Source organism: Hippoglossus stenolepis, chromosome 7 (genome assembly GCF_022539355.2).
Source record: "Hippoglossus stenolepis isolate QCI-W04-F060 chromosome 7, HSTE1.2, whole genome shotgun sequence".
Classification (NCBI taxonomy): Eukaryota; Metazoa; Chordata; class Actinopteri; order Pleuronectiformes; family Pleuronectidae; genus Hippoglossus; species Hippoglossus stenolepis.
Genome location: NC_061489.1, coordinates 17,637,787 through 17,663,126, shown reverse-complemented (window position 1 = coordinate 17,663,126; position 25,340 = coordinate 17,637,787). Strand labels below are relative to the sequence as shown.

Genomic DNA, 25,340 nt, shown 5'->3' with positions numbered 1-25,340 from the left:
ACAGACACAGTACAGACACACAACAGACACACAAACAGCACAGATAAGTTTACACAGTGTAAACGTGGAGTCATGAAGGTTAACAGATCCTCAGAAACTAGATTTATTAACACAGATTTATTAACACGTAGGTTTTCTACAGACAATGAATTTCCTTTGTTACACAACAAACATTGAGTAAAGAAAAAGGAGAACAGTTAAAACTCATGAAGAAACAAGCACTGTATAACAAAAACTAAATAATTTGATCAAATTGAAAATTTTCACTGCTTAAGTACAAGATGGACTAGAGGCTGTTTCCATCATGTGGGCCTGCTTTTGTAGACAGTTTGTATTTTTTGTGCACATTGCCATGTTTTTTGCTTGCAGCTTGTTTGTCTTTTAAAATCCACGTCGACATCTTTTAACCTTTCAGTCCCAGGCTCCATGTTCGAGCTGACATGACCCTGATGACACGTTCAGGATTTTTGTTTTCTAATACAAGACAAAGCTCCTTCACAGACACAAAACAAGAGTCGACTGCCCATGACAAGTTATTTCTTTTTAACAATCGTGTGCTTGTCAGATCCTTCGTCTCCAGAGTTACTGGCCTCAGGTCGGCGTTTCTGGACTTCAGCCTGTAGGACGTAGAAGCTTCATGTCTCTTTTATCCCTCCAGTTATTCAGATGCTTTATGGCAGATAGTACTTCACATGCATTCCCAGCACTTCCTTGTACATTTGCATATCAGCCCACTAGTACGTTTGTACTACATTTGTACATTTATACAGTGGCACTTTTGTACTTGGGCGCAAACTTGCATTCCCTGTTCAAGCTCTATGTTTTCAGTTTGTTGTTGTCACAGTCAGTTTTTCTTTGTGTCTATTTGTTGGACGTGAAACCGGGCAGCAAATCAATTTCTCCCAAGTGGGACAAAATCTTGAATCTCCCAGTTTGGTGGTGAAGAATCTGACTTGTCTGCACAGAGCTCTGACCTCAACCCAGTATGAAATGCAACTCTCACACTGGACTATATTGTGGCTGAAGCAGCAACACAACTGGATTCCAGATGTATTGATAGCCGACATCTCAAAGCTGCGAGAGGTAGTTAACCGGAGTACAACCGTAGATAGATCCCAACGATAAAATGCGTTCAAGTCATACAAGTGAGTGAACAGGGAGACAGTGAAATCTAAATCTCCGTCACCGTACAAACATCCTGAAGATAAAGTAAAGACGCATCCTTTCGTGCTCGTATCTTCATCTTAACACATAACAAGCATTGAAAACAGTCCCTCTCGCCATGGGATGTCCACAACTGACCACTGCATTCAGGCTGTTTTGATTGACCCTCGGCTTTGTTGCTTTTTCTATGAGCTTATTCACTCCATTCTTGTCTTAATGAATGGGACGTTTGTTCTTTATCAGAAATCTTGGTATTGCGTTGGTTCGAATCATGTTGTCTTTCTGTGGGAGTGCAGGAGTCGTGAGGCTCATTTGAGTTTGTTGCAGTCGAGAATCTGTTCTGGGTTTTGGTTGCTTTCTTACCAACTCCTAGGTAAAGATTGTGTTGGCACTTTGTCAATAATAACCTCAGAGCTGCGTTATTTCTTTCTTCAGAAAAACACAGAGGAAAAAAGTAGCGTTGTCCTTGTGAAAGCAAAAATTTAAATATTAACAAATATTAACAAAACACACAGAAAGAGTTAAATAAGACTAATAAAGACTATGATTAAAGAGAGAAATGACTGATTGTATCGTGGCACAACTTACTGTTTTTACAAGGGAATCATCTTTATTATGTAAAACCACTTGTTGTTAGCATGTTGGTTGATAACACACATGTGTAATACAGCAGCTTTAAAAACTGCATAAGAACACATACAGCCACTGCAGCACATTACCTACCTGTACTAACATGGGATATATACAGATAACATAATGTATCAGACAACATGAGTTTTGCATGTAAATAAAAAGCTGCAGGAGCTTCTTCAGTATGGGAGACAAACAAGAGACAGTAGACTAGTGTCCTTCCCTATTAGATTAACATGGACTTTGCACAAACATCATGTGAATCATAATGGAGAAGCAGGCAGAACCAGTGCAGACCAAATAACTCCTGTGGAATTGAATCAAGGAAAAGTAACAAAAACCCGTGACTTGTAGAATCAGACTCGAACGTCTGATGGAGAGATTAAATTAAAGAAAAGATCAAAAGGTACAGGACCAGGGTTAATACTACAGGGTTAACGTGATTTCAATAAGGTATGTTTGTCTCTAATAAAATCTCTCCCCTTTTTTGCGACTCAACTCCATACTTGTTGTTTTAACGCCTACATTCCCTATACCAGCTTTGACTACTTTATCAAGCCGAGGTGATACAAACAGTTGCTAATCTGTGTCACCACGCAAACAGAAACTATTATGCTTCTTCAAAAGGAGATGGCAGAACATTTTGAAAGCTGAAGGAGGGAACTGAAGAGAACTCTCTGTCCCCGTTAGTTTCACATCACAATCCTCCAGTTCCACAGAAACTCTTCAACAGCGCCCACTATCCTAAGAGGGAAGTCTAATAATCTTATGGCTTATTCCTGATTTACAACAGTGATTTGACATCTGACTCATTCAGTAACAGGCCAGCTATACTTGAGGAAAGGTCGGGGATTCACACCAACGCTGGTGAAATCCTGATTCTATCCTGCCAGTAAAAAGCAGCTGTTTGGTAAATGATGTTGCTGCTGAATCTGTTTCCTGTCACGACTCCTAACTCTAGTTCGGATGTTAAACAGTTGAACTGGACTACGTGCTGCCTTTCATTCAACATTTCCTGTTCAACTAAACTCTCCTGGTGAAGAAACCACACAACAGCCTTTGACCAACATCCACACTTTTCCAAAATTGAACAGTGCGTCTTTCATAACAGCAGTTTCGCAAGGATTTTAAACACTTGGCCTTAAAAATAGTGACTCCACACCAGCTGAACATAACAGAGATTCACATGTAATTTCTAATCCTGGTTTGTTTAAATAAACACAGCGGACACGTCTCCGCTGCACCACAGATGATTGATGACACCTCTCATACGCTGATCACTGAAGCAGATGGCGCGGCCTAATATCAGGAGGAAGAAAACATTTTACGATGCATCTTCTCTCCTGCTGTTCTGCCGATACACAGACAGGCTGCCGTAGTAGGAAAAAAGGTCATGTTTAAAGGTCATGTTTAACATTTAAAATCAGCATGTAGATGTGTTTCATTTTACCGCATATATTCTGTTTCACTATATCGATTAGTTTTTATTCCATTTATAATTATAAGTAATGCGTGTTTACTTATTAATACTGAACTGATGTCTATTTATACTTCTGGAAGATGGCAAAATTCCCCATAGTGGGACTAATAAAATGTTTTTTATATTATCTTATATTCACAGTTTTTAACACTCAATCATTTGGATGTAAACAGGTGTGTGTTTATTAATGCTCCTCCAGTAAAACATGGGTAATAACATTCAAAATATCTGCATAGGAGAAGTTAAAATGATTAACATATGCTGCATATTAATTAACACTTAAATGTCCTTATGGCTGCTGACCACTACATGACAATTCTGTTATAATCCATTATTTAATTTTTAAATGCTAATAAAGACAATTTTACTTGAGATGTGATCGACAGGACCTGGTGGAACTGGTTGCACACTCCACATGTGCTGGGAGGACAAATGTCAATCAAGCTACAAGGTCATACATTCATACATCATCTCACCCTTGTGGCAAGAGTTGGTATAACCTGCTTCACTGTGATGCGGCACTATTTACAACAACCTGGCTGTTTGTTTGCCCTGAAATGCTCTTTCCTGTCTTCTCCGGCCATTTGACAGCTGGTATGCTGCGTGCACGTGTGGGCTTCTACTCGTTTGAGTGGGACACTTGCAAGGTTTCTCCTTGTTGAGAGGGAGGGGGATTGTTCCTTTGAAGTAAAAGTGTCGTTTTTGTGTTTTAGGTTTTGTGGTCGGCCTCGGCTTTCTCAGGAGCTTGTTTTGAGTTGAACAGTTTAATATTTTTGGTAAATTGTAAATAAAATATCATTTATAGCATGCATCATTTACCCTTGTTTCTTTTTGCCCGGTTTTACTTTTGATATGTTACTTACCCCATCTTCAAGACTTCACTGGAACGTAACAAACTGTGTTAGACAAACTGTGCAATTTATCATAGTTTGACAACTGTGATAAATTGTACAGTATGAATTGCATGTACATACATTTATAGTCTATGTAGTTTTGGGTTCCTCCAGCCTGAGATCTTGGCCCTCTGCAGTAAAATGATGGCCTGTAGCACTGAGATTTCATAGAATTAGAAATAGACTAAAGAATTAGAGAATCACAGACTTACAGGATGTGTAAGTTTGGACTTCATGAGAAGAGAGCGGGTGAGTTAACACCTCATCACTATCTGTCACACACAAATACAATCACACAAACTTAAGTAAACAGTTAAAACTGAGAAGTATATTACATACTCACTGTTTATTAGTGGATTGTCAGAAATATAAGCTTGGCTGCTGCCAAAGGGAGTAGAGAGGTGTCCACTAACCAGAGGGTTGATGGTTTGATCCCCAGCTTCTCCAGCATTCTAGCGTGTCCTTGGGCAAGATACTGAACCCTAAAGTAAACCCGATGGCTGTGTCAGCAGTGTATGAATGGTGTGTGTGTGATAGAAAAGTGAATATGACTTGTACTGTAAAGCACTTTGAGTGGTCGATAAGACTGATAAGACACTATATAAATACAGTCTATTTACAATAAGGTCACTATGACCTCAGATAAACATTTACAGAGCTACATGTACAGTAAGTACAATAACAACACTGCTTTACTTTCATGCCACTAAGACTAAAGCTGGAACCAGCTTCATAAAACAGATGCCATAAGTTGTTTTGTCTAAAATTAGAGGTTGACATTAAGGATACATTTTCCATCTCTAGATTTACAAACCAGCTGTTTGACTTGACAAACAGCTTGACTTTGACTGAAAAAAAGTTACCAGTTAACCATGTGCACTAATAAGGATGAGAATCACAGATAAAACCTGACGCTTGTAGATTAAGGTTGACAGTTTTTTAACCAATGCTGCCTCTGTTACATCTCAAAGTTCTTTGCTGTCTACAAATCTCTGAACCAAATTACTTCACTGAAAGTCTTCAGGCTGGTAAATGTCTTTTCCTTTTCCTGTATGTAAATGTTTAAAAACAAAAATTTGAATAAATACAAAGAACTAATTCACAACATACTACATGATTTTAAATTAGATATTATTATAATTTATTACATTCAGAAATCGAAAATATTTTAAAGTTCAGCAGTGTCACATTAACTACGACATGATATTCAGAAAATCATCATACAAAAAAAACTAAAAACAACCAGTGCTGTAAAATTTCACTGAACACCGAGAGCTTTGTCTAGAAAGTTTGCAAAGTTTTTTGTCCGCCCGGGTAAGAAGGGCTGAAGAACAGAGAGATCCATGGTCGTCAGCGTTTCTGTCAGCGTGCTGAAACATTTATCAAGGAGAACAAAAGTTTGTTACTTTTGTTTTGCTGAATAAACCCTGTGTGCATAAACTGATAAACTGAAGCAGGACTGTGTGGCTCACATACCTGCATGTGCAGTACAACAGGTGGGAGTCCAAGTGCAGCTGCTGGGCCAGCTCCAGTTGGTGGTTGTTCATCAGTTTGTCATTAACGACGACGAGCAAAGGTTTTCCTGCACCGAGCGCCTCCAAACAACTTCCTGCCCCTGAGGAGAGAAACACAAAATCTTTATTCACAACAATGTCAGTCTGTGTTAATGCAGCAGCTGGTTTCTACTGTTTTTCACTGAAATATCAAACTTTGAGATTAATACTGATATTTGCAACAACAACAAAAGAGATTTCATGTTTTGCGTTAATAAAGGATTTAAAAAAGGTCTTTTGTTTGTAGTAATGTTGATCTATGACAGAGGCAGGGAACATTTTCTTGTTTCTTCAAAGCTATAGTTACAGGGAAGCGTGGTCAGAGTCAGACCCGCTACACATTCATGTGCAGGGTTACACTATACAAATGTATCACTTCATCTAGAATACTGATTGTTAAATTATGTAAACTGATAGTTGTGTCCTACAACTTACATTGTGTCAGAACAACTGTATTGTTGTTAAATTAAAAAATTAAAATTCTCTGCCACATCCGATTCTTTCATTTTGTATCTTTCTGCCACAAATAATCAGTCAATCACTCTTCTGTTGAATGTTTGTGCACTGCTCACAAAGAGCTGCATCTGCAGTAGGAAATGAACTGTTTTGGCACAAGACTGTTATAATTCATTGTTATTATTTTAAAACCTAATACTATAGAGTATTTTGACTCATTTAACAGCATAAACTCTTGTGTATTCTCCATTTACTGCTGACAGGCTCAACCCTGAGTGCATTGTTTTCAGAGGAGTAAGTAGCAGATGCTCAAGGTTTTAGATTTTGTTTTCTCACCTGCGTGGCTGATGACAAGGTCAGCCCGCTTCATGTCCTCCACTATAGAGTCTTTGAATCGAAAAGCCTCCAGTCTGATGAGAGGACAGCTGTCAGCAGCTGGAAGGAGAGATCCCCTTCCAACCTGAAGAACCAAACACTCATATCCACGAGCCTTTAAAGCCTGTGGGGAGAGGAACATTTCCTCATTATAAAAATAATCACATGTTCATCCTTTGATAAGAGAAAAGCTCGTTCTAAAACCCGGTAGCTCCTTCATTTCTCATGTGCGTGTACACTGATACCACACCAAATGTGGGACTGGGTATTTTTAAATTTTCATCGATTTCTCAGAGAAAAATGTATGGATCTTGATGAAAAAAAAAATATCTGTCATTATATACAATGATCCATTATATTTCATAAATGTCTAGAATTGAAACTCTTTACAATAAAATGTGACCAAAGAGGAAATAGCAGAAACATTGAATAGAAGTGCAAGTACCTCAAATTTGTACTGAGGAAGAGTAAATGTACTTCCAACATTAATGTCAACACAGAATAATCATACGGGTGTGTTCGGGTAAGTAAACAAAGTCTAATCAAACGAAAAGGTTGAACAGTGACACGTATATTTTTGCGAAAACGTGGATCCATATTTTACCTTCCAGCTTGTGTGTTTAGAAGACACTCTACATTAAGTAAGAAAATACACTTACTATAAAATAGTTGTTTCTTTACTTACATCCCATCATAAACATGACACACCACCACCCTCATGAACAGGTGGAGTGACTGTCTCTCACCTGGACACTCTCTGAGGACGTGATGTTTTCTATCAGCTCATCGAAGCTCGTGGTGCCGACAGTAACAAACACGGTCTTCATGGCGGCTCGCTGAAAACTGCCCGTCTTCAAACTTTATGTAAACAAGTCGCAGCCTCTTCTCACAGATCCTCCAGCATCCTACTGAGCTGACAAGCGCTTCCGCTTCACGCCACAGTCCGGCTGTTCGAATACACCGTGCTGCCACCTGCAGGCCCGGAGGTTTAACTACCCTTGTACACACTGAGGCTGCAGCGTGGAGAAATACCAGTTTGTCACTGCTGCTGAACAGTAAACACTGGGAAAGAGAGAAAATCCCCCCGAGCTACAACATTAACACAAGACTTTGTGTCTTGTTGTTGATCGTGCTTTTGTGTGAGATGAGAGTTTGGTTGTAACTTGCAGAATCAAAGAAGAGTTCACCCAAAACTGAAAATTCACTCATTATCTCCTCACCACTTTGCCGATGGAGGGGTGGGTGAAGTGTTTCAGTCCACAAAACACTTTGAGTTTCAGGGTTGAACAGCGTTGCAGCCAAATCCAATACAATTGATGTAACTGGTGACCACTTCTTCGAACGTACATAAAATCGAGAAAAATACCATAAAATGCCTCTATACCGCCCCTGTGGTGTCATCCAATTGTCAATTGTATTGGTTTTGGCTGCAACACTATTTACCCCTGAAACTCCAAAAGTGATTTCCCCTCCATCGGCATAGTGATGATATGAGTGAATTATCCCTTTAGGCTTACACAGTGTGTACACAGGCAACTGAGAGTAAACCAGTCTGTGGTGTTTTGTGGACAAAGACATGCACACACACATACACAGTGGCTGCTGCAGCTCAGGGAAGGATGCACAGGCTCATTGAACACTAAGCAGCTCCACCTGACGGGAAGAAGAACCAGATGTTTGCTCCACGGGATGTGAAAACGACAGCAGCACCATGTGGGACTTGCAAATTGCAGACACCGACAGCAGCGCTCGGCCACACTGGTGCATGACAAACACAAATAGAGCAATGAGGAAGTGAAACGTGTGGTGGTATTTTCAACTTGAGTAAAAATGTCTTTAACTTCATGTGGTTAAATGATTTTCTATCAGAGATAAAACAGTGAGCCGTCACGCATTTTATGTACAAATGCTTTAAGGATAAGTTCACATTTTTAAAGCCCGTCTTAAAACAATATTTGTCCAAATGCTTACTGAAAGAGTTCCTGATCACAGCTCGTTTCTGCTGTCAATACTGGAAGCTGTAAATCACTTCTTGTTGAGATTTTAATAAGTGACAGAGGTTGAAATCACAGCCTTCTATTGGCTTAAAGATGTATCCTAAAGTTTTATTAAGGCAAATATGAGGCTTCAGCAGTTCCCCAGTTTATCTTTCAATGTCATTTTGTTTTGTGGACAAAAAGGAATTTAGACATTAAAATATGTATAGGAAGAACAATTACACCAAACAAAAACTTTCAATGTGTGGACATTGAGCTTTTGAGGGGAACCGGTTCTCTCGAACACTAAACTTTAGTTCAAACTGCCATGTCTCCTGTTGATTTGGGTGAATCTTGTTTTCAGGTTATTAGTAAAACAAAACATGAAGAAATTCTTTTACTGTAATTACTGTATCTGCCTTCCCTCCCTGTCACACTTTCTTGGAAACAGATAAAGGAAAAGCTGGAGGTGCATAGTTTTAAGACCGCTGAAAGAAAACCCCCCATCAAACCAGAACGTGCACTTTAACTTACCACAAGGTTTTTTTTATCTTTCATAGAAGCAAGGTCTTGTTGATGCAGCTGCAGGAAGGTCTACTTACATTATCGAATAATTGGCCAATTATTTCCTTGATTTGTTGATATAGTAAATAAAAGGTCTAAGGGTAAATTAAAATTCCTCTCATGGTTGCTCAGAACTCAAGGTAACGTCTCTAAACATCTTTTTTTGTCCTTCAGAGTTCGAAACCCGAAGACGTTCAGTTCATAATCATATACGTCAGGGAGAAAAGCACAAGTTCTGAATATTTGAGGAGCTGGAACCAGCAAGTGTTCGGATTCCTTACTTAAAACAGAAATAACAAAACTGAATTTGGCTCAATTTGATTCAGCCGCTTAAATGATCAGATCGACGTAGTCAGGGTGAAAACTAACATCAGCGACTGACAATACTGTAACTTTGTCCCATGACAACAGCCGAAAGGCCAGCATGTTTATTACCACACAATGACAGCTGTTAAATTAACTTTGAGGAAACAAAAAAGAAGCATGAGACCAGGGTGCAACAGAAATTATTTAAGGCTCTGTTAAATTCTCAGCTTTAAAATGAAAAAGAAAAAAGACAAAAAACAAATATACCATAAATTGTGGAAAGTCACAAAAAGCAAAAACTAGTAAAAAAAATTAAAAGTTTAAAACTGGCTACCCATGTCATTACTTTTTAATAAATAGGTTACTGTAAGAAAAAGAAAAATACAAAGTTAAATCTGATTTACTGTGCCGGAACTTTTATCAAACCACATTGCAGCAGGAGTTATTTAATGACAAGAAATCGGCGTCTCCTGGATTTAAAGCAACACACGTCATTTAGTCAAACACAAATATGCAATGGGAGCTTACTTTGGTCGTTTCCAAAATCATTCTCCTGCAGAGACTCCTCGAGAAAACTGAGAATGGAAGACCTGCGTCCACGTGATTCATGCCTTGTAGAGAGACGGACAGTTCAGGCTAGAAACAGCTAAATGGCTCTTCCTCATCACGCCACGTTGATTTAGTAGAACATTTTCAATTTTGAGCATGCACATTTTCCGATGAGTTTAGCTGCTTCAGGCTACGGCGACAGTAAAAATGGTGAATTTAAAACCACAGGGCAGCAGAGTGGACTGGTGGATAAAGTGACCGGTTAATCCACAAAGCTGAACATCCTGTCCAGGCTTCCCAAAGTTAAAGGACTCATTACACATACGGCTGTCGTTTGTGTCCATTAGAAGAACTAGTCCAGACAAGATTTAAGTAAAGCGAGCAGTACACCTGGGCAGCAAACTGTTCAGAGTATGCATGCTTAAAAGTCAAAATGTTTCAATATTATGAAATACTTTGTCAACTTCCAAACTTGAGACATAATACAAGTAATAATAAAGTATATAATAGTGATTAAAGCAGCTTTAAAAAGAAGCTGCAACCTCACAAACACCCTTGCTTATTATTTCTGGGATACTTCTGACTAAAATGTTGGAAAAGAGAGAGAATTCTTCACAGATGGCCAAGTCTGTCGGCCTGACTCCATCCCGGGTCATTGCAAAGGCCATTAAGGTTGCAGCAGAAATGTCTTCCAACTGTCGTGATATCAAAAATAGGGCTGACGTCTTTCCTGTCAGATGCTCTGTGACGGGCTGTCAGAAACCACCATGAGCGGAAACTTTACCGGCTGTGGTAAGTTTTTGTCAGAGGGGCCAAAGTCAGGTCATCCCACGGTTCATCAAAAAGTTTGTGGTGATCCAGACAAATGATGCAGCTCTAAAAAAAAATATAAAGAGAAGAGAAAATACAAACCAGGTAAATAATTCAGCAGATTTAAACATGACTAAAAGTGGCATATGTGTTGGCAGTGGTTAGAACAAGCAGCATCTCGCACAGAATCTCAAGTGAACTTCCTGTTTTGGAACATAATTTCTTTCTCAGGATGTTACATTTTCCTCTTTGTATGGTTTGCAGGACCGTCTGCTTCATCAGTCTCTGCTCTTTGGGCTTGTTTTTCCTGAGCTGGTCAGACAGTTGTGTTCTTCATGCCGCATACTTTCTGCAATCTAATGATAACAAACCAAAGCAACGGTTTTGCACGAAGCGGCACCACCCACTCGTCGTTCGCACTTCCAAACCAATCTATCCTCTACGGCACTGAAATGCCACACAGTCGTCACATTTCTCCTCAGCTCGTGAACCATTTCTACGCAGCCGCTGCAAGGACATTTTATCACATTTTGTAAATTTAGCGAGTGGCCAACTGTGCTGCTCTTGTGAGTTTGCAGAAGAAGCTGCCCAAGTATTAATAGGGGCTGCAGAATAAACTGTTTCAGCATCGTCATCCTGACATGAACATGCGCAGTGTTAGAAGCAGTCGTCACATCACAGAACATGCAATGTCAAGTAAGTCAAATGAATCCAGTGAGTCATGCTACAACCCCCCTCCCCCCTCCCAAGTTGTTGACTGCAGCCTGAAAGTGGGCGATAAACAGGAAAAAACACAGGAAGGAAGAATTGGTCGTAACGATGACATTAACTGTTTAAAAGTAAGTCTGGTCCAACATCAAACAGCTCTAGTGCAAATCTGACTTTAGGAAAGAGGATGTGAACGGTTCTGCTCGTACCTCTTCCTCACTGTACCACGCAGGCTGTGCAGCACTGTTCCTGCTTCTCCGGCAGCGTGGAGTAATTCATCTGTCGCACGATCTCTGCGAACAGCTCGTCCACCATGGTCTTGCTCTTAGCCGAGGTTTCAATGAAGGGGCAGCCCCACTCTTGAGCCAGGGCTCGACCGTCTGTCCCGGCGACCTCGCGCTCAGACTCCAGGTCGACTTTGTTCCCAACCAGGATCAGCGGCACCTTCTCGAAGCGCTTCACTCGCACTATTTGGTCCCGCATCGGTCTGATGTCCTAAAAAATGAAGAGGGAAAATGTAGTTTCTCTGGGCTATCGATAAAGGTAAAAAAATTTGAATGACCCAGCATCAAGCAACATTCAATTTCCAATTAGAAAATAAACTGTGTAAAAGTGAAGAACAAAGTATAAGTAAAGAGGTGAATATACACAGTTGATTGATTTCCCTTCCCCTCAACACTTTGCAAAGAAGCACTTCAAAGAATATATTTTGCAGACCTGTGATGATTAAAGCACTGATTGATCCGTTAGACTTACTTTCCAGTTAAGAGGCATTTTCTTCTCTACAGTTACACACACGCACACACACGCACGCATAATGGTTTTTGATTGACAGTTTACAACATCATCCTGTGTGTTATCCCAGGATTAATGCAGCACTATTGTCTGTATTGTTGAGTTGCAACAATATGACGATTAAATGGTTCTGTGATGTATTTAAACAATTTCCAAACATTTGGTTCTTCCAGTTCCACAAGTGTGACGACGACATGCAGCTTTAACAGTACTGTGCACTGACAGCAAATACAAAGTGCTGGGGTTGCTGGTTGGATAAAACATGACACCTGGGAAACTCATATTTCCATTTCAGAATTCTGTAATATTTTAATTGTTGGTAGCAACATATTATACAGTCAATAAATTTGGTTTTTGCATTTTTCACCATGATTTTGAATAGTGGAATCAAACGTGGATTGTGTTCGATTGTGTCCGTTTCCACGTGTGTGTTCACATGAAGTGACCCTGCACACACACACAGACACACTCGTACCTGGAATGACTGCTGGTTGACCAGGCTGTAGACCAGGATGAAGCCCTGTCCGTTCTTTATGTACAGATCTCTCATGGAGGCGAACTGCTCGGTCCCCGCCGTGTCCAGGATCTCCAGCACGGAGGGAGACGAGTCCACCTCGATCTCCTTGCGGTAGAAGTCCTCGATGGTGGGGTCGTATTTCTCGATGAAGGTGCCGGTGACGAACTGGACGGTCAGCGCGGACTTGCCGACGCCGCCGCTGCCCAGCACGACAACTTTGTACTCTTTCATTTGGGTCGGCGGAGGCAGGCTAACTTAGCAGCTAACGACTTAGCGACACGGCTGCACTCGATCCGGACACATCGATCAGGCCTTGGGAGAAGCGAAGGAGCGAAGTGACAGACGCGACACGGTGTGAAATAAGCCCTCCTCGGTCACCGCTACACCCGGGGTCCGCCGCGCATTCTGGTAGCGAGTAAAAGTTGACGTCCGGTGTTAGCTGGCGGCGAAGCTAGCTCGCTGTCCCATGCCCAAGCCTCTGCACCGACCACCGGGGACTTGCTGCCCAGACACAGACAGCAAGAAACACATTACACGTCCCGGAAAGACAACATGTCGACTCCCGCACGCAGAGCACCCCGCCGGCGCTGGCTATGTCCGTGCGTCCGCCCGGGCCTGGTTCTGGTTCCGGCCCGGCGCCTCGGCACAAGGGGCGCGTTATCGACAGACGACCCGCAGATTCAGTGCGGAGATCCGAGGGTCCATCGGCTGGTGTTCGTTGCTGTACCGGCGTGTGTTGGACTCTGAGCGGCTTTGATTACAGAAAGAGACGCTTCTTCTTCTCGCAGCGGGTTCCCTGAAGCTAACAGCCTGACTTCCGCTAACCAGGACAAGACTTCCGCTGAGGCCGTATTTCAGAAGAAAAGCCCTTATATACATTCTATATAAATACTTCTGGGTAAACAGTGGGAGAGCTCTACAAGCAGGTGTGCTGTAGTACACGTGGATGCATTAAAAAAAAACAAACGTTGCAACAAATATAAATCAAGAATAAGAGTTTAAGAATAATAGGTTAGAAATTACAAATGATTGGTTGAGGGATTCTTACTGAGGCAATGATTCTGTGGTCAGCATTAGTACGAGTCTGTCTTCTTGTACTGATTGCATTTATGTCTTTTTAATATAACTAATCTATACAGTGTAAAAACAAGAAAAATATGTGCAGTGAATGGATTGCACAAGAACCATTGTATAGCACAGACAGATGGATATTGCACAGTTAAGAGAGTTGATCTAGAGTAAGTGCAGTAGATAATGGTTGCCTGTAGTTCTACTGGGAGCAGAGCTGGTTTTACTGTCTCACTGCTGCAGAAAGGAAAGGCCTGCAATACCTCTCCTTCAGACAAATAGGGTGAATCAGTCTGTCGCTGAGGGAGCTGCCCAGTGCTGTGATGGTGTCCTGCAGGGGGTGGGACTGGTTGTCTATCAGAGAAGACAGCCTCACCATCAGCCTTCTCTGTCCCACCACCTCCACATGGGTCAAGGGGGTATCCCAAGACCGAGCTGGCCCTCTTAAGCAGTCTATCCAGTCTCTTCCTGTCAACAGTTGAAATGCTGCTGCCCCAGCAGACCACTCCAAAGAAAGGCTACAAATGAAAATTAGCTTTGAACTATATCTGCCACAATAAATCTACCGTGCATTGTACCTTTTAGTACCTTAATTCAAGAATTAAGTTATTGTGGGATGTGCAAATGTTTGGGAGATGCACTCAATCAACATTTGCGGACTTGTATTGGTGGTTTTGGGGTCATTAGGAGTGAAGGGGGTACAACAAATTCAAGAAATCCTGCAGATTAGAGACTCTTTTCTTAACCTATTGGAGTAACTGTGAAGCTTTGCTCTGGCCCCCACACTTAGTTGGGATTACTGTAGTCTTTCAAATAAATTATTCAACCAACAGGAATAACTGAGATTTTGAATCAGAGAGGCAGGTGTTTTTCAACCCAATTATTCTTAAAAATCCCAATTTGAAATTGATAATATTCAATTATTCCCAATTACATACAATTATTTCTGACAAATAAAACCATTTTTGTTTGTGTGGTGGGATTTGTTAAGGTCATAATCTAAACACTGTTAACTGATAATATATGGACACTGTTTATTAGACTTCAAACATTGTTCATAAAAAAATATCAAGTCACGCAAAAGTCTCTTTAAAGGTAACACATAAAGATAATAAACAACAACACACACTGAGGGAGGATCACAATTATGTTTTTATTAAAGGTCAAACAGAAATCGCAGAACTCATCATAGGCACAGTAACTTACTCTTAATAGCGATACACTGCAAATCAAATTGGCATGTAGCACAGCAGCACATACAAGCACCACAAGCAAAAAAAAGAAAAAAGGAGAGAGAAGCGATAGAAACGGCCGTCACCTTCAAGTCTGTCCTAGAGTGTCAGAGAGAGTTTTTCATATGGCTTAGTCCTGAACAGTCTTTGGCCCTCTTCACCTTCCAGGGGTTGCCATTCAGTCTGCGACTGTACCCAATGTGATTGCGACTCACCAACAGATTACAAAAACGTTTTACACATAGTCAACACTTGTGATGTTTCAAGTCAATTCAAACGTAAAAGGAAAACTACAGTTTGCACAATAAAGGCACAATTACAACTGAACCTTTGAAATAACAATAAATACATTTCAAAATAAAATCACAATCGTATTCCCTTATTGGTGACTGGAAACCCACAGTATGTCAAGACCACTCCACATGTACTTCTCCCCCATACTGTACGTTGGCACTGCAGTGATGATGGCTGCTGGTTAGTCACAGCAGAGAACCTTTGGTGAGGTTTGGGTACACGTCGTACAGAGAGCCGTCTCTGTGAACAGACACTTAAAAGTCAATATTCAACAACAGTCCGAGGGGCTGTGAACCGATTCACCAGGATGACTCAGTCTGTCCACCGCTAGGACAAGTGCCATGGCAACAAAATCGCTGGCTTTGAGAGCAATTGGAGAGCAGTGAATGTCTAAATCTGCAGGAACAGAGTTACGCAAGGACGCTGCTGCTCCAAGAATAACATCGCAAAAACAGGTTGTTTGCGATTGTGACGTAAATCCGCAGGAGAATTCAGATTTATTGTTGTTTTGGATAATGACAACAAGGGGGAAAACAATAACCCATTTCACAAAATGACAGAAATGAAAGTGGATTTAAAACACATCTCATGTTCATCTCTCTCTAGAGTCTGATCTCATATCTGCTCCTCTTGTTTCCCAGCTGTTTTCAGGTGAAGCTACCCTGTGCTTTATTTTGCTTTAGAGGAAAGAGCCTGCATTTGTGTCATCACGATGAGCATATAACAACCAGGTGTTAGTATTAGTTTGTTGTAATTATTCCAGAGGGACTGTTTCTTCTAATCCATCTCTATTGTTGGATGTCAGGTTTGAACCAGAAACGAACTGAAAAAAGCTTTTTAAACCCGCAGCCCATTCATGGTTTAGAGCGAGGCAACGTCATGCTTGGATTAGAACAGGGCTCCAGCAAACAAACAAACAAAGGGCAGATCCCTCAAAGTGATCTTTTTATACTGTAATAAAATGATAGACATATCATTAACAATACACTGATTAGATTTTTTTAATCAACTCTTTTCTCTATATTTATTCAAAATAAATTTTGAGTATTTTGACATAGTTATGTACATAAGTGCAAACAAGGTGAACATCACACATTCAGATACACCTCAGTAAGGATCGTCATCACCCAGCACAGCTGGGCAGGAAGAGACTTCTGGACCACGTTCTGGGCCGAAACTGAAACAGAATTCACTGATAAAACCTCAAACCTCCGCAAAGAGAGGAGAGCCGTCCACGCTGCAGGCAGGAAGTGAACCGATTAGTTTGATTTGACAGAAAAAGATGAAGATCTTTCACTTAGTCCAAAAGCCTCTTCACCTCCCTGACAGAAAGGTGTTTAAGTCCATTCTTATTTCTCAAAAATAACATGTTCAAGAATAACAAAAAAGAGAAAACAATTAAGGTCAAATTAATACAACAAAATAAACACCTGATCTCCCCTAAGGACCTTTGGATATTACGAAGATTTCCATATAAAATATTTCATCACGTCGCAATAACAAGACAAACTAATTAGACATTCCCTTCTTGAATAAGTTAGTGGTGTACGTTATTTCAATTAATGTGAAAAAATTCACAATTAGGATAATAGAAAGGTAGCCATGTTGTCATTTTGTTGCCATAGCAACCACAACTATTACCGTTTACAATGACTCCATCATTGTATACAAATGATTTTCACATTGTATATTTTTTCTTGTTGGTCTACACAAACTATTAACTATGTATAAATGAGTTTTTTTTTTATTTCATGCTGTGTTTTTGTTTTAAGTTAGATTTAAAAAAAAAAAAAAGCTTAACTTACCATTAATACAAGTCATTTTGATACACAGCTATCATATCTTTATACAGTGATCAAGAAATAAGGCCCTTTGTTTGTGCCCTAGGAAACAATAGTAGGCTGAATTAATTGTCCACATGCTAAAGGATCTGGTCACTGCACCCAGTGATCAGATCCTTTTGCATTTGAGAAAATCATGTACATGAGAATTAGAGAAAGGAAAGAAGTAAAATGTTTCTCATGCCACACTGCAGATCCACTAACTAACACACTCTTGTGCATCAATACATACGTCTTAATGTACTTCAAAGTTCGAAGCCCTCAAGGGCCACAACTTATTCATCAAGTATTCGTTTTTTTTTTCAGTCAAGGCAAAATTATGTGAAGGGGGGGGATGAGATAAAGGCTAGAAGGAGGGGCTTTCTTGGCTGGACAAATCTAAACTCTCAAAACCGCAAGATTGAGATAATTTTTGGGGACATTCTAATCCTCAATTTCATGAGCAGGAGAGAAAGTTTTTCACTAAAATTAGCTGCTAAACCCTCGAATACAGAGTTAAAGGAGAAGTACAGTATATGTCTGTGACAAAAAGTATTTTACAGATGTATGGTACCAGACATATAACAGGCTAGGTACTGCTTTTATATGGAGGACAACACGTGTCACAGAAAAAGAGTTAAAACATCAGCTGTGCAATAAAAATATGCATTCATGAATCTTCTTTGCAAGTCAATTTATTATTATATAAAAATTCTACAAATGAAATGTTTATCCATCAATCAATAGTTCAAATGACAAAATATAACATAGTCAATAAACATATATCATTTAAAAAATAGGTTATTAAATTCAACATTTAATAATGGAATTTAAAATCTATTTGAGAATGCAATTTGTAAACACATTTATATCATGTTGTATCGCTATTCCTGTGACACCTGTTGTCCAGTGGAATGTGATCCACATGTGGATGAAATGTAAATGTTTAAATAAATACTACACATATTCACCTTCTTTTCGTAGAATTAGATGAGTAGATTAATATCACTCTCATGTCTGTTTGGTATTTTGAAGTTAGAACCATAAAGACTGGAAACAAGGGAAAACAATGCTTTAGTTCATTGCAGAGATTTTTACACTTTACATTGATCTGCAACGATGTAGAATGTTGGTCAATAAATAACAAGAAAGTGTGAAACAGAAATGCCAGACTGGGTTTGAAGCCGTTTAGAAAACTTATATATAGTTAGTGTTTGATTTTGTAACTGATAAAAATGTCCATCACGGTCACAATTCTTCGTATTGATGTTTTCAAGAGATTCCAGATTGTGCACTTTGCCTGGTTGTTGGTCAAGAAATAGTTAAAGAACGCAATACTACGAAATTAACGAAAGACGCAACGATTCCAGCCTAGTTGTTTCCCCCTGCCTCCAGGTTTGTGCTAAGCTAATCAAATAAAACTCATGAACAGGAGAGCAGTATTGATTTCCTCATAGATAGACAGAAGGGATATTGTTATTATCAAGGGTTCCAACTTGCCTCATTGAACATAATTGATACAGATGTGAAGCCAGTGAATGATTACGTCCCTGTTGCTGCACGAGCATCTCCCACTGGCTGGTCTGTCTACACTTCCTTATTCCCTAAACAAGGGCCGCAGCACAGAGGAGAACTGTCCGATCCAAACCACGAGAAAAGGTCAAAATACTGCAGGAAAAAAAGAGTAACATGCTAATTGTGTCAAATTTGCCCAACGGTTACATCATTGTTAATTGGTGCATTTTGGGCACTTTGGGTATTTTCCACAGTTGGGGTACAAAAACTGACTGGTACTGTAATTTACCTGTATGGTTTACATTGGTACTTCAAAAAGCACAATTCAGCTCTACCTTTTCTGAGAGTGAAAGATATTTCTAAAAGTAGTCACATCACCCACTGACATTAAATATAAATCTATAGAACAATACACATACTTTATATGTCTTTACACACTATCAGCATGGTACCTTTGTGACCTAAGAAATAGCCTATATATAGTGAATCATTACATTTCAACATGCCTGTCTTTTAGAGGAGCATGAATAGTTTTTGCTTTAGATACATTCACGACACAATGACATTATCTTTAAATTAATGATGTTCAGTGGGAAATTATCTGCAGCATTTACAACAAACCAATTCGGCGATTCATTGTCTCAACACACTTTACAATGCACACAATACACTGATTTATTTACTTTACATTAACAATAGGACAGCACAGCTGTCTCAGAGAAGAAACTAGTACAGATATGATTCACCGTAATAATAATGTACCAAATAACACATCTATCTTTGAGCACTGGTCTGTTCCTACAGTGTATTGACAGCAGTGGTTTGAGGAGACTTTAAAGAGGCACGTTTGAATTTGGATAAAAGTTATTTCAGCCCAGTTCCCGAAGCCGTTATGTTTAATTTCACATGCCATCAGAGCAATTCATCACAGGCATTTGAAAACCAGAAATCCAACTGGTTCGTAAATGTCTTTTTTCAAAGGGGTGATTTCCTTCTCATTCCTCCATCTTCTAACTTCGCCACAACTCAGTCCTGGTTACTAACTGTCGCTGTAATATTTAGAGTCTGGCGACTTAAGACGAACAGGACACATCAGTAGAAAAGACGACACAATTTAAAGTCAGACAGGATATTTTCAAGTTCTAAGCTTTCTCCCTGAAGAGCCGTGAAACATAAAAATCTTGTGCCGCTCATTCGATCCAAGAGCCACATGAGAGGAGACACTTACATTAGACAAACTGCCCGTTTAAAATACATATCCGCACTGACGAGGGGAGACGTTCATTAGGAGGAGTTATTCAGGTATTGCATTGAATGGGGGCATCACCTTGCATATACCACCACTTGGCACACAGACTAGGCACAACATCAGGAAACAGATCCAGCTTCCTCCTCTGACATCAGGTTTAAAAGTTTACGAAGTACCAATTAAAACGTCTCAGATCTGACCCTCATAAATATAACTTTGTTTCTATTTCAGGGAATCCGGATTTAAGTCCAAGGCTCGTAGCTTTAACAGAAGGTGAAATTGACTGCGTTTGTAGATTGTCTTTTTTTTTTTACACCATGTTTGGATGTGAAATCACGGTGAAAAAAGGACAAACAAACCGTATTTCAATCATTAGACAATTACTGACAGGACACAACCACTGACCGAGTCCAGAGAATTCACTCAAATTCAAGAGTAATAGCGAGTTGAGCTGTCTGATGTGAAACTTTCAGAGTTATACCGAGACAGGCTTCCACATAGCGAACACCACCTCAGCTGCTTTAAGGCAGTTTGTGTCTTAGATCCAGAAATGTTATGTAATTTATAGTTTTTTTTAAGGACTTTTAAATAAAAGGAAGTAAAAAGAAAAATAACACTTGCTGCCATTATCCAGTAAGCACCAGATACTGACTATGAAACGCTGATTCAAATCATACTTAATATTTATAAAACAATTCAAAGTGGTGATCACCGTAATTACTGGAGGAATTAAGAGGGACTATAGGTTGATACAGATTTTTTTTTAACGACATATTTTGCCTTTGATTGGCAATAATAACATCTTTCAGTGTATTTGTGTATTTCAGTGTATCTTGTGGGAAACTACGTCTCCTCTGCAGCTGAGCTGATAAAAACCAAAAGGCACAAACAAATGAACAACGACTCACACCAGTGTCACATTTGTAGCCATCTTGAAACGTAAACATGACATGACATGAAACACTCCTTCGTTATGACAAACTGTACTGGTTGCAGACCAGCGGCCGTTTCACACGAGATGCTTGAACCGTCTGAATTTTTCCAGAATCAACTTTTCAGAGTTTCATACTTTGGAACAGTCAAATGTGTTGGGTCGCCACATGTTCATGGCTTCAACCCATAAAGGGCTTTTTAGTCTTACAAGTGTATGTGTGTGTGTGTGTGTGTTTGTGTGCACACGTCTGCTGCACGTTTAAGGTGTGGGCATGTATGGCTGTAACAACGAGGGAGCTCTATTGCTCTGCCTGGTCAAGTCAGTATGCATCAGGATGGCTGCTTTAAAGCAACAGTAGTATGTCCGGGCTTGTGTTGCGTGAACCATCGCAGCTTTCCTACTGTCAGAACATAAGAAGTGTCACATTGCCACTCAGTCGTGTGCAGTGTGGGGGCGAGGCACGTGTTCGCTGCATTCAGAAAGATGGCCGCCCCCGGTACTGCTGCATGTTTCAGGGACTTTAATTGGTGTTTCGGGAAAGGCTTACTGAGTTTAGCGCCACTGGAGCTGCCATCAGCAGTTTGGGGACGGGACAGAAATGGGTTTCCATGGGAACGCACTGGAGCTCCACTGGATCAGAGGTCAGAAGCTCTGAGGTTTCTACTGGAAAGGGAGAGAGAGAGGGCAGGGAGGGACACAAACATCTTTACATGACCGTCAGGAGATTATTCTATACGCTGAAGTTAGTATGAACAAATTTATGATGTAAAGCCAGTATTTAAATGTTCAGCCTAAACATATTCGTTATTAATATCATGACCAAAGCAAACCGTCAAGTCGGCACCGAGGATGTTTTCATGGATCGCTGGTCGACTGAAGAAGCCAGCAGAAAACATTATGTGCTATTTTGTATCATTTAAAGAATGATGTGAGATTATTACGATGATGATTTTGTCTTTATTCAGAGAGGAAACATCAAGACCTTCATCTTTAAAAAGGTTTAAATGCTCTGTAAAGTGCCAACCTGTGGAAAGATGAACTTTATTTTAAATGGTGTATAATACTAAAAATAAATGTTAACCGAATACATTGTTTCAACATCACAACGGTCTGTGCAAAGGATATAATGTAAATACAATGTAATAAGGACAAAGTGACCTATCACTGTATATTACAGTGTATAAAAACTTTATATGACACAATTCATCTTTTAAAGGCTACTATTAAAATTGTTTTTAAGCAAATACATAACATAATTTAGCCTGAATTAGATTTGGTGGCTGCACATCTTTCTGCTCCTCAAATAATCGATCACAATGCTTTCTTACCATTTCACAAAAAAAAGCTAAGATCAGATTATTGCTTCTGAGCTGCGATGAAGTGAATAAAATGAAATAAACAGTCACTGGAGGAAAGTCATATCTGAAAGTCAACAGAATTTAAATGTATTTTTATGTAACTCAGCAGCTAAATCCAAGTACTGTATTTCAGTTAGAGCAGTGCTGACACGTGACACACTATAAACTGTATGTCCATATATTGGGACAGACAGGGAGTAATGATATGGTTCAATGGCAAACAAAGACATTGAGATGAAAAAAGTTTTATATGTTAGGATTCCTCCGAAATTCTGTTTTCATTTGCTCACAACAGACTCAAAGGTGACGACAGATGAAACGTGGACATGTGTGACTCTACTCGCAGCAGCTTCTTTAACCTGACGAAAAAAGAGACTCAGAGCCTGCGAAGCTAAAAGAAAAGAGAACTGAAATGAAGGAGCAAACCTGATTTGAGGCGGCAGATTCAGCGAAAGGAACATTGGTGACTGGGGTCGAGGCCGACGAAACATTGGAGGTGGTGGCACCGTGCATCATGGGAACTTTTATTCAGGCGAGTCAGACGAAAGACAGAGGACGAGGATGTGGGCGGGAGGGAGGGAGGTAGGGAGGGGGACAGGAATGATATGGTTACCATGGCAAAATGTGTCGGATCAAAAAGTTATGGCACAAGTCAAGTGATATTGCCAGGATGAATTTGAACAAGTATCAAGACACATGCAAAACAAAATAAGAGACAAAGAAAATTACACATTTAATTAGCCGACCAGTTACAAAATAAATCAAAAAAACACTGTTCACTAACAAATGGTATTTAAACAAACAAGGCAATACACAGTCATACAATCTAATCAGACTGGAGGATCTGATCATTGTATTCGATGGACGGAGCATGTGCATGGAGGGAGCCAACGATCCGGACGAGAACAAAACCTCTTTCTGTAACGTCACAGCTCTAATGTGACACTTCTTTAGCGCTTAGCTCAAACTCGTATGCCATTGATTGAAATCTGCAAATAAAATAGTTTTTGTAATTGTGTCTCATTCGCCCTCTGGTGGCTGGCTGCAGTATAGGTCACAAATCCTGCTTACTCCATGTTAGTGGATGGAACATGGAACGAACAAAGTCTAAGTACATCTTAGATAAAACATTTTCCAAAGATCGTTTCAGTCATTTTAGGTCGTTTTTAAAACACATGGTTTTTCATTTGTTAATTGAAATTAAATTAAAAACTAAGTGAAACGTAATGACTGACAGCTGAGACTGACTCGTGATAGGTCGAGAACGTGTATCGGTGTGACCTCATAACCACGGTTTCATCCCCCGATCGCTACTGCGCAGACTCTGACTCCAAATGACGTGATGGGAAGAAGATGGCAGCGTTTGTTTCCGGATAGTCGGAAATGTGAAAATGCGTCATCCACCTTTATTTACGTACAGTCTATGCATTCAACTCATACATGTCCTGTGGTGCAGGAGCTGTGGACAAACAGTGACAATACATTTACTGCAATATAAGAAACTGTATATTCTGTGATCTGTTTTCTATCAGCATCTTTAATTCCTATTAAAATCACGCTGCCTAATTTACACTTAAATGTCAGTTTGCTACACACCAGGAATTCTACTATCTTAGACCTTTTGTGTCTGAAGGAGTTTTGTCAAGTCTGAGAAAATAACCACTGAGAGTTTATCTCGGCTCAAAGACAAATCGTCCTTCTCCACACTTACATTTGCAGTATCTGTGAGTAGTTCAGTGCAGACTTGTGTCATTGATTTCTTGTTGTTGTCTCCAGGTATGGAGGATCTAACGGACTGATGCTTTTAATTGCTTTATGGGAAATGTAGTATCTAGTCTTTTTGGGAGTTAAACCTATATATGGGAGCAAAAGTCAGGATATTTCTGCCTTTACTGCTTGATTTTTAATCTGAGTCACCCAACATGATGGAAGAGCAACGCTAACTCACTGGAGAACTAAACCCTTTAAGTCTAGGAAATCACAGCTGGAACAAATAAAACAACGATCAGAAAGCTGGACACCAATCACAGCAGCTTCAAATACTCCGTTTTCCCGACAGCGGCGTGACACATCCCTGGAAACTCTCTTTACGGTGATTCATAACAGAAACAGAAAACATTTCTCTTTGTTCTATCTCCTGAGTTTCTACTTTTACTAACAGTGAAATGATTTTCGAAATGTTGCGTGTTGCTATCGCAGTCTCCGCATGCAGCAGTGGTAAATGCTTTACTGATGCAGAACACAAAGTCATGAAGTGCACAAAGGGGAAGTGGTCACACACACTCAGATACACACACATGTGACAACACGTCCTAAGGAAACTCTGTATAATCACCACCTTCAAGTTTTGCGACGGTAACTAATCTGTGCTGCCACAAATGACACTGTAACTTCCTCCTCTGTGTGTGTGAGTGTGTGTGGGGGTAGACGACTGATTCTAATAGATCTTGAATATTTCAGTATAATTTCTTTGTAATCAACACCTGAACACTGCATTATCACAGATGAGTGGCCCATTCAGGTTCACACATACTGTAATTGTTACGGATTGTACTGACAAAACATCTACATTTAATAAATTATCCAATAAGTAGTTTAATTATTCTGATATTTTAGTATCGAACTAAGAAACACGACTCTACACTCAGCTCAGTTACGACCTGTTTGGCCTAGTCTCTGGGATGTTAAAGGGGGCTGGTACAGGTATTATCTGGACATGGATAACCTATCGGGGGTCCCCTCACCACTCAGTCCAGGTACTGACAGGAAGCGGCTGGGGATTTGCCTGCAGCTGCTCCACTCCCTCCTTTCCCAGCGGCTCTCCGCTGCCAGCGGGGCCGGGGTTTTCATAAGTCCTACAAGAGACAGGAGGAAGGCTTAAAGCGAGACTGTCGACTGCTTGGACCTCGTCCTGCTTCCCTGAGCCACTACCTGAGCAGGCGGCCACACCGGCACACACACACACGTACAGCATGTAGGCACACGTACACGTCACACATGCATGCACCGAGTTGAAATGAATTCATGAACTGCTATTGGCTTTATAATGTGACTGCAGAAAGGAAGACATGATGATACACACATGATGCAATGA

General features: G+C 40.2%; 3 protein-coding genes across 12 annotated transcripts in view; all 3 read right to left on the bottom strand.

Moving 5' to 3' along the window:
• Window positions 1-5,284: 5,284 nt before the first annotated feature.
• On the bottom strand, window positions 5,285-7,496 carry zgc:92907 (uncharacterized protein LOC436733 homolog). The gene is made up of 4 exons (XM_035162318.2): window positions 7,298-7,496; window positions 6,513-6,675; window positions 5,644-5,782; window positions 5,285-5,537 (listed from the first exon to the last, which is right to left on the bottom strand). Exons 1-4 carry the CDS (start codon window positions 7,376-7,378, stop codon window positions 5,426-5,428), a joined length of 495 nt encoding a protein of 164 aa, XP_035018209.1. The 5' UTR covers window positions 7,379-7,496; the 3' UTR covers window positions 5,285-5,425.
• Window positions 7,497-9,586: 2,090 nt separating this feature from the next.
• On the bottom strand, window positions 9,587-13,628 carry rap2c (RAP2C, member of RAS oncogene family). Its single transcript, XM_035160820.2, has 3 exons — window positions 12,735-13,628; window positions 11,674-11,959; window positions 9,587-10,822 (listed from the first exon to the last, which is right to left on the bottom strand). Exons 1-2 carry the CDS (start codon window positions 13,005-13,007, stop codon window positions 11,681-11,683), a joined length of 552 nt encoding a protein of 183 aa, XP_035016711.1. The 5' UTR covers window positions 13,008-13,628; the 3' UTR covers window positions 9,587-10,822; window positions 11,674-11,680.
• A 1,350-nt stretch (window positions 13,629-14,978) lies between these two features.
• mbnl3 (muscleblind-like splicing regulator 3) overlaps window positions 14,979-25,340 on the bottom strand; it is a 30,649-nt gene continuing 20,287 nt past the window's right edge. For 4 of the 10 annotated variants that reach the window (XM_035160810.2, XM_035160819.2, XM_035160812.2 and 1 more), the window contains 2 exons: window positions 24,991-25,101; window positions 14,979-21,551 (listed from right to left, as the gene is read on the bottom strand). In XM_035160810.2, coding sequence (XP_035016701.1) covers window positions 21,409-21,551; window positions 24,991-25,101 — 254 coding nt within the window. In that variant the 3' untranslated portion in view covers window positions 14,979-21,408. Of the gene's footprint in view, window positions 21,552-22,672; window positions 22,768-24,990; window positions 25,102-25,340 lie in introns of all 10 variants that reach the window. The other 6 variants (XR_004697163.2, XM_035160814.2, XM_035160815.2 and 3 more) reach the window with 6 other exon arrangements.

What these genes read in the sequence shown, in the direction of transcription:
- rap2c (XM_035160820.2), bottom strand. Translation starts at nt 13,007, where the DNA reads ATGAAAGAGTACAAAGTTGTCGTGCTGGGCAGCGGCGGCGTCGGCAAG. An exon ending in TCAACCAGCAGTCATTCCAG is followed by an intron (nt 11,960 to 12,734) that starts GTACGAGTGTGT and finishes TTCATTTTTTAG; the next exon opens with GACATCAGACCGATGCGGGA.
- zgc:92907 (XM_035162318.2), bottom strand. Translation starts at nt 7,378, where the DNA reads ATGAAGACCGTGTTTGTTACTGTCGGCACCACGAGCTTCGATGAGCTG. An exon ending in CGTCCTCAGAGAGTGTCCAG is followed by an intron (nt 6,676 to 7,297) that starts GTGAGAGACAGT and finishes CTCTCCCCACAG; the next exon opens with GCTTTAAAGGCTCGTGGATA. An exon ending in CCTTGTCATCAGCCACGCAG is followed by an intron (nt 5,783 to 6,512) that starts GTGAGAAAACAA and finishes TTCTCTCCTCAG; the next exon opens with GGGCAGGAAGTTGTTTGGAG.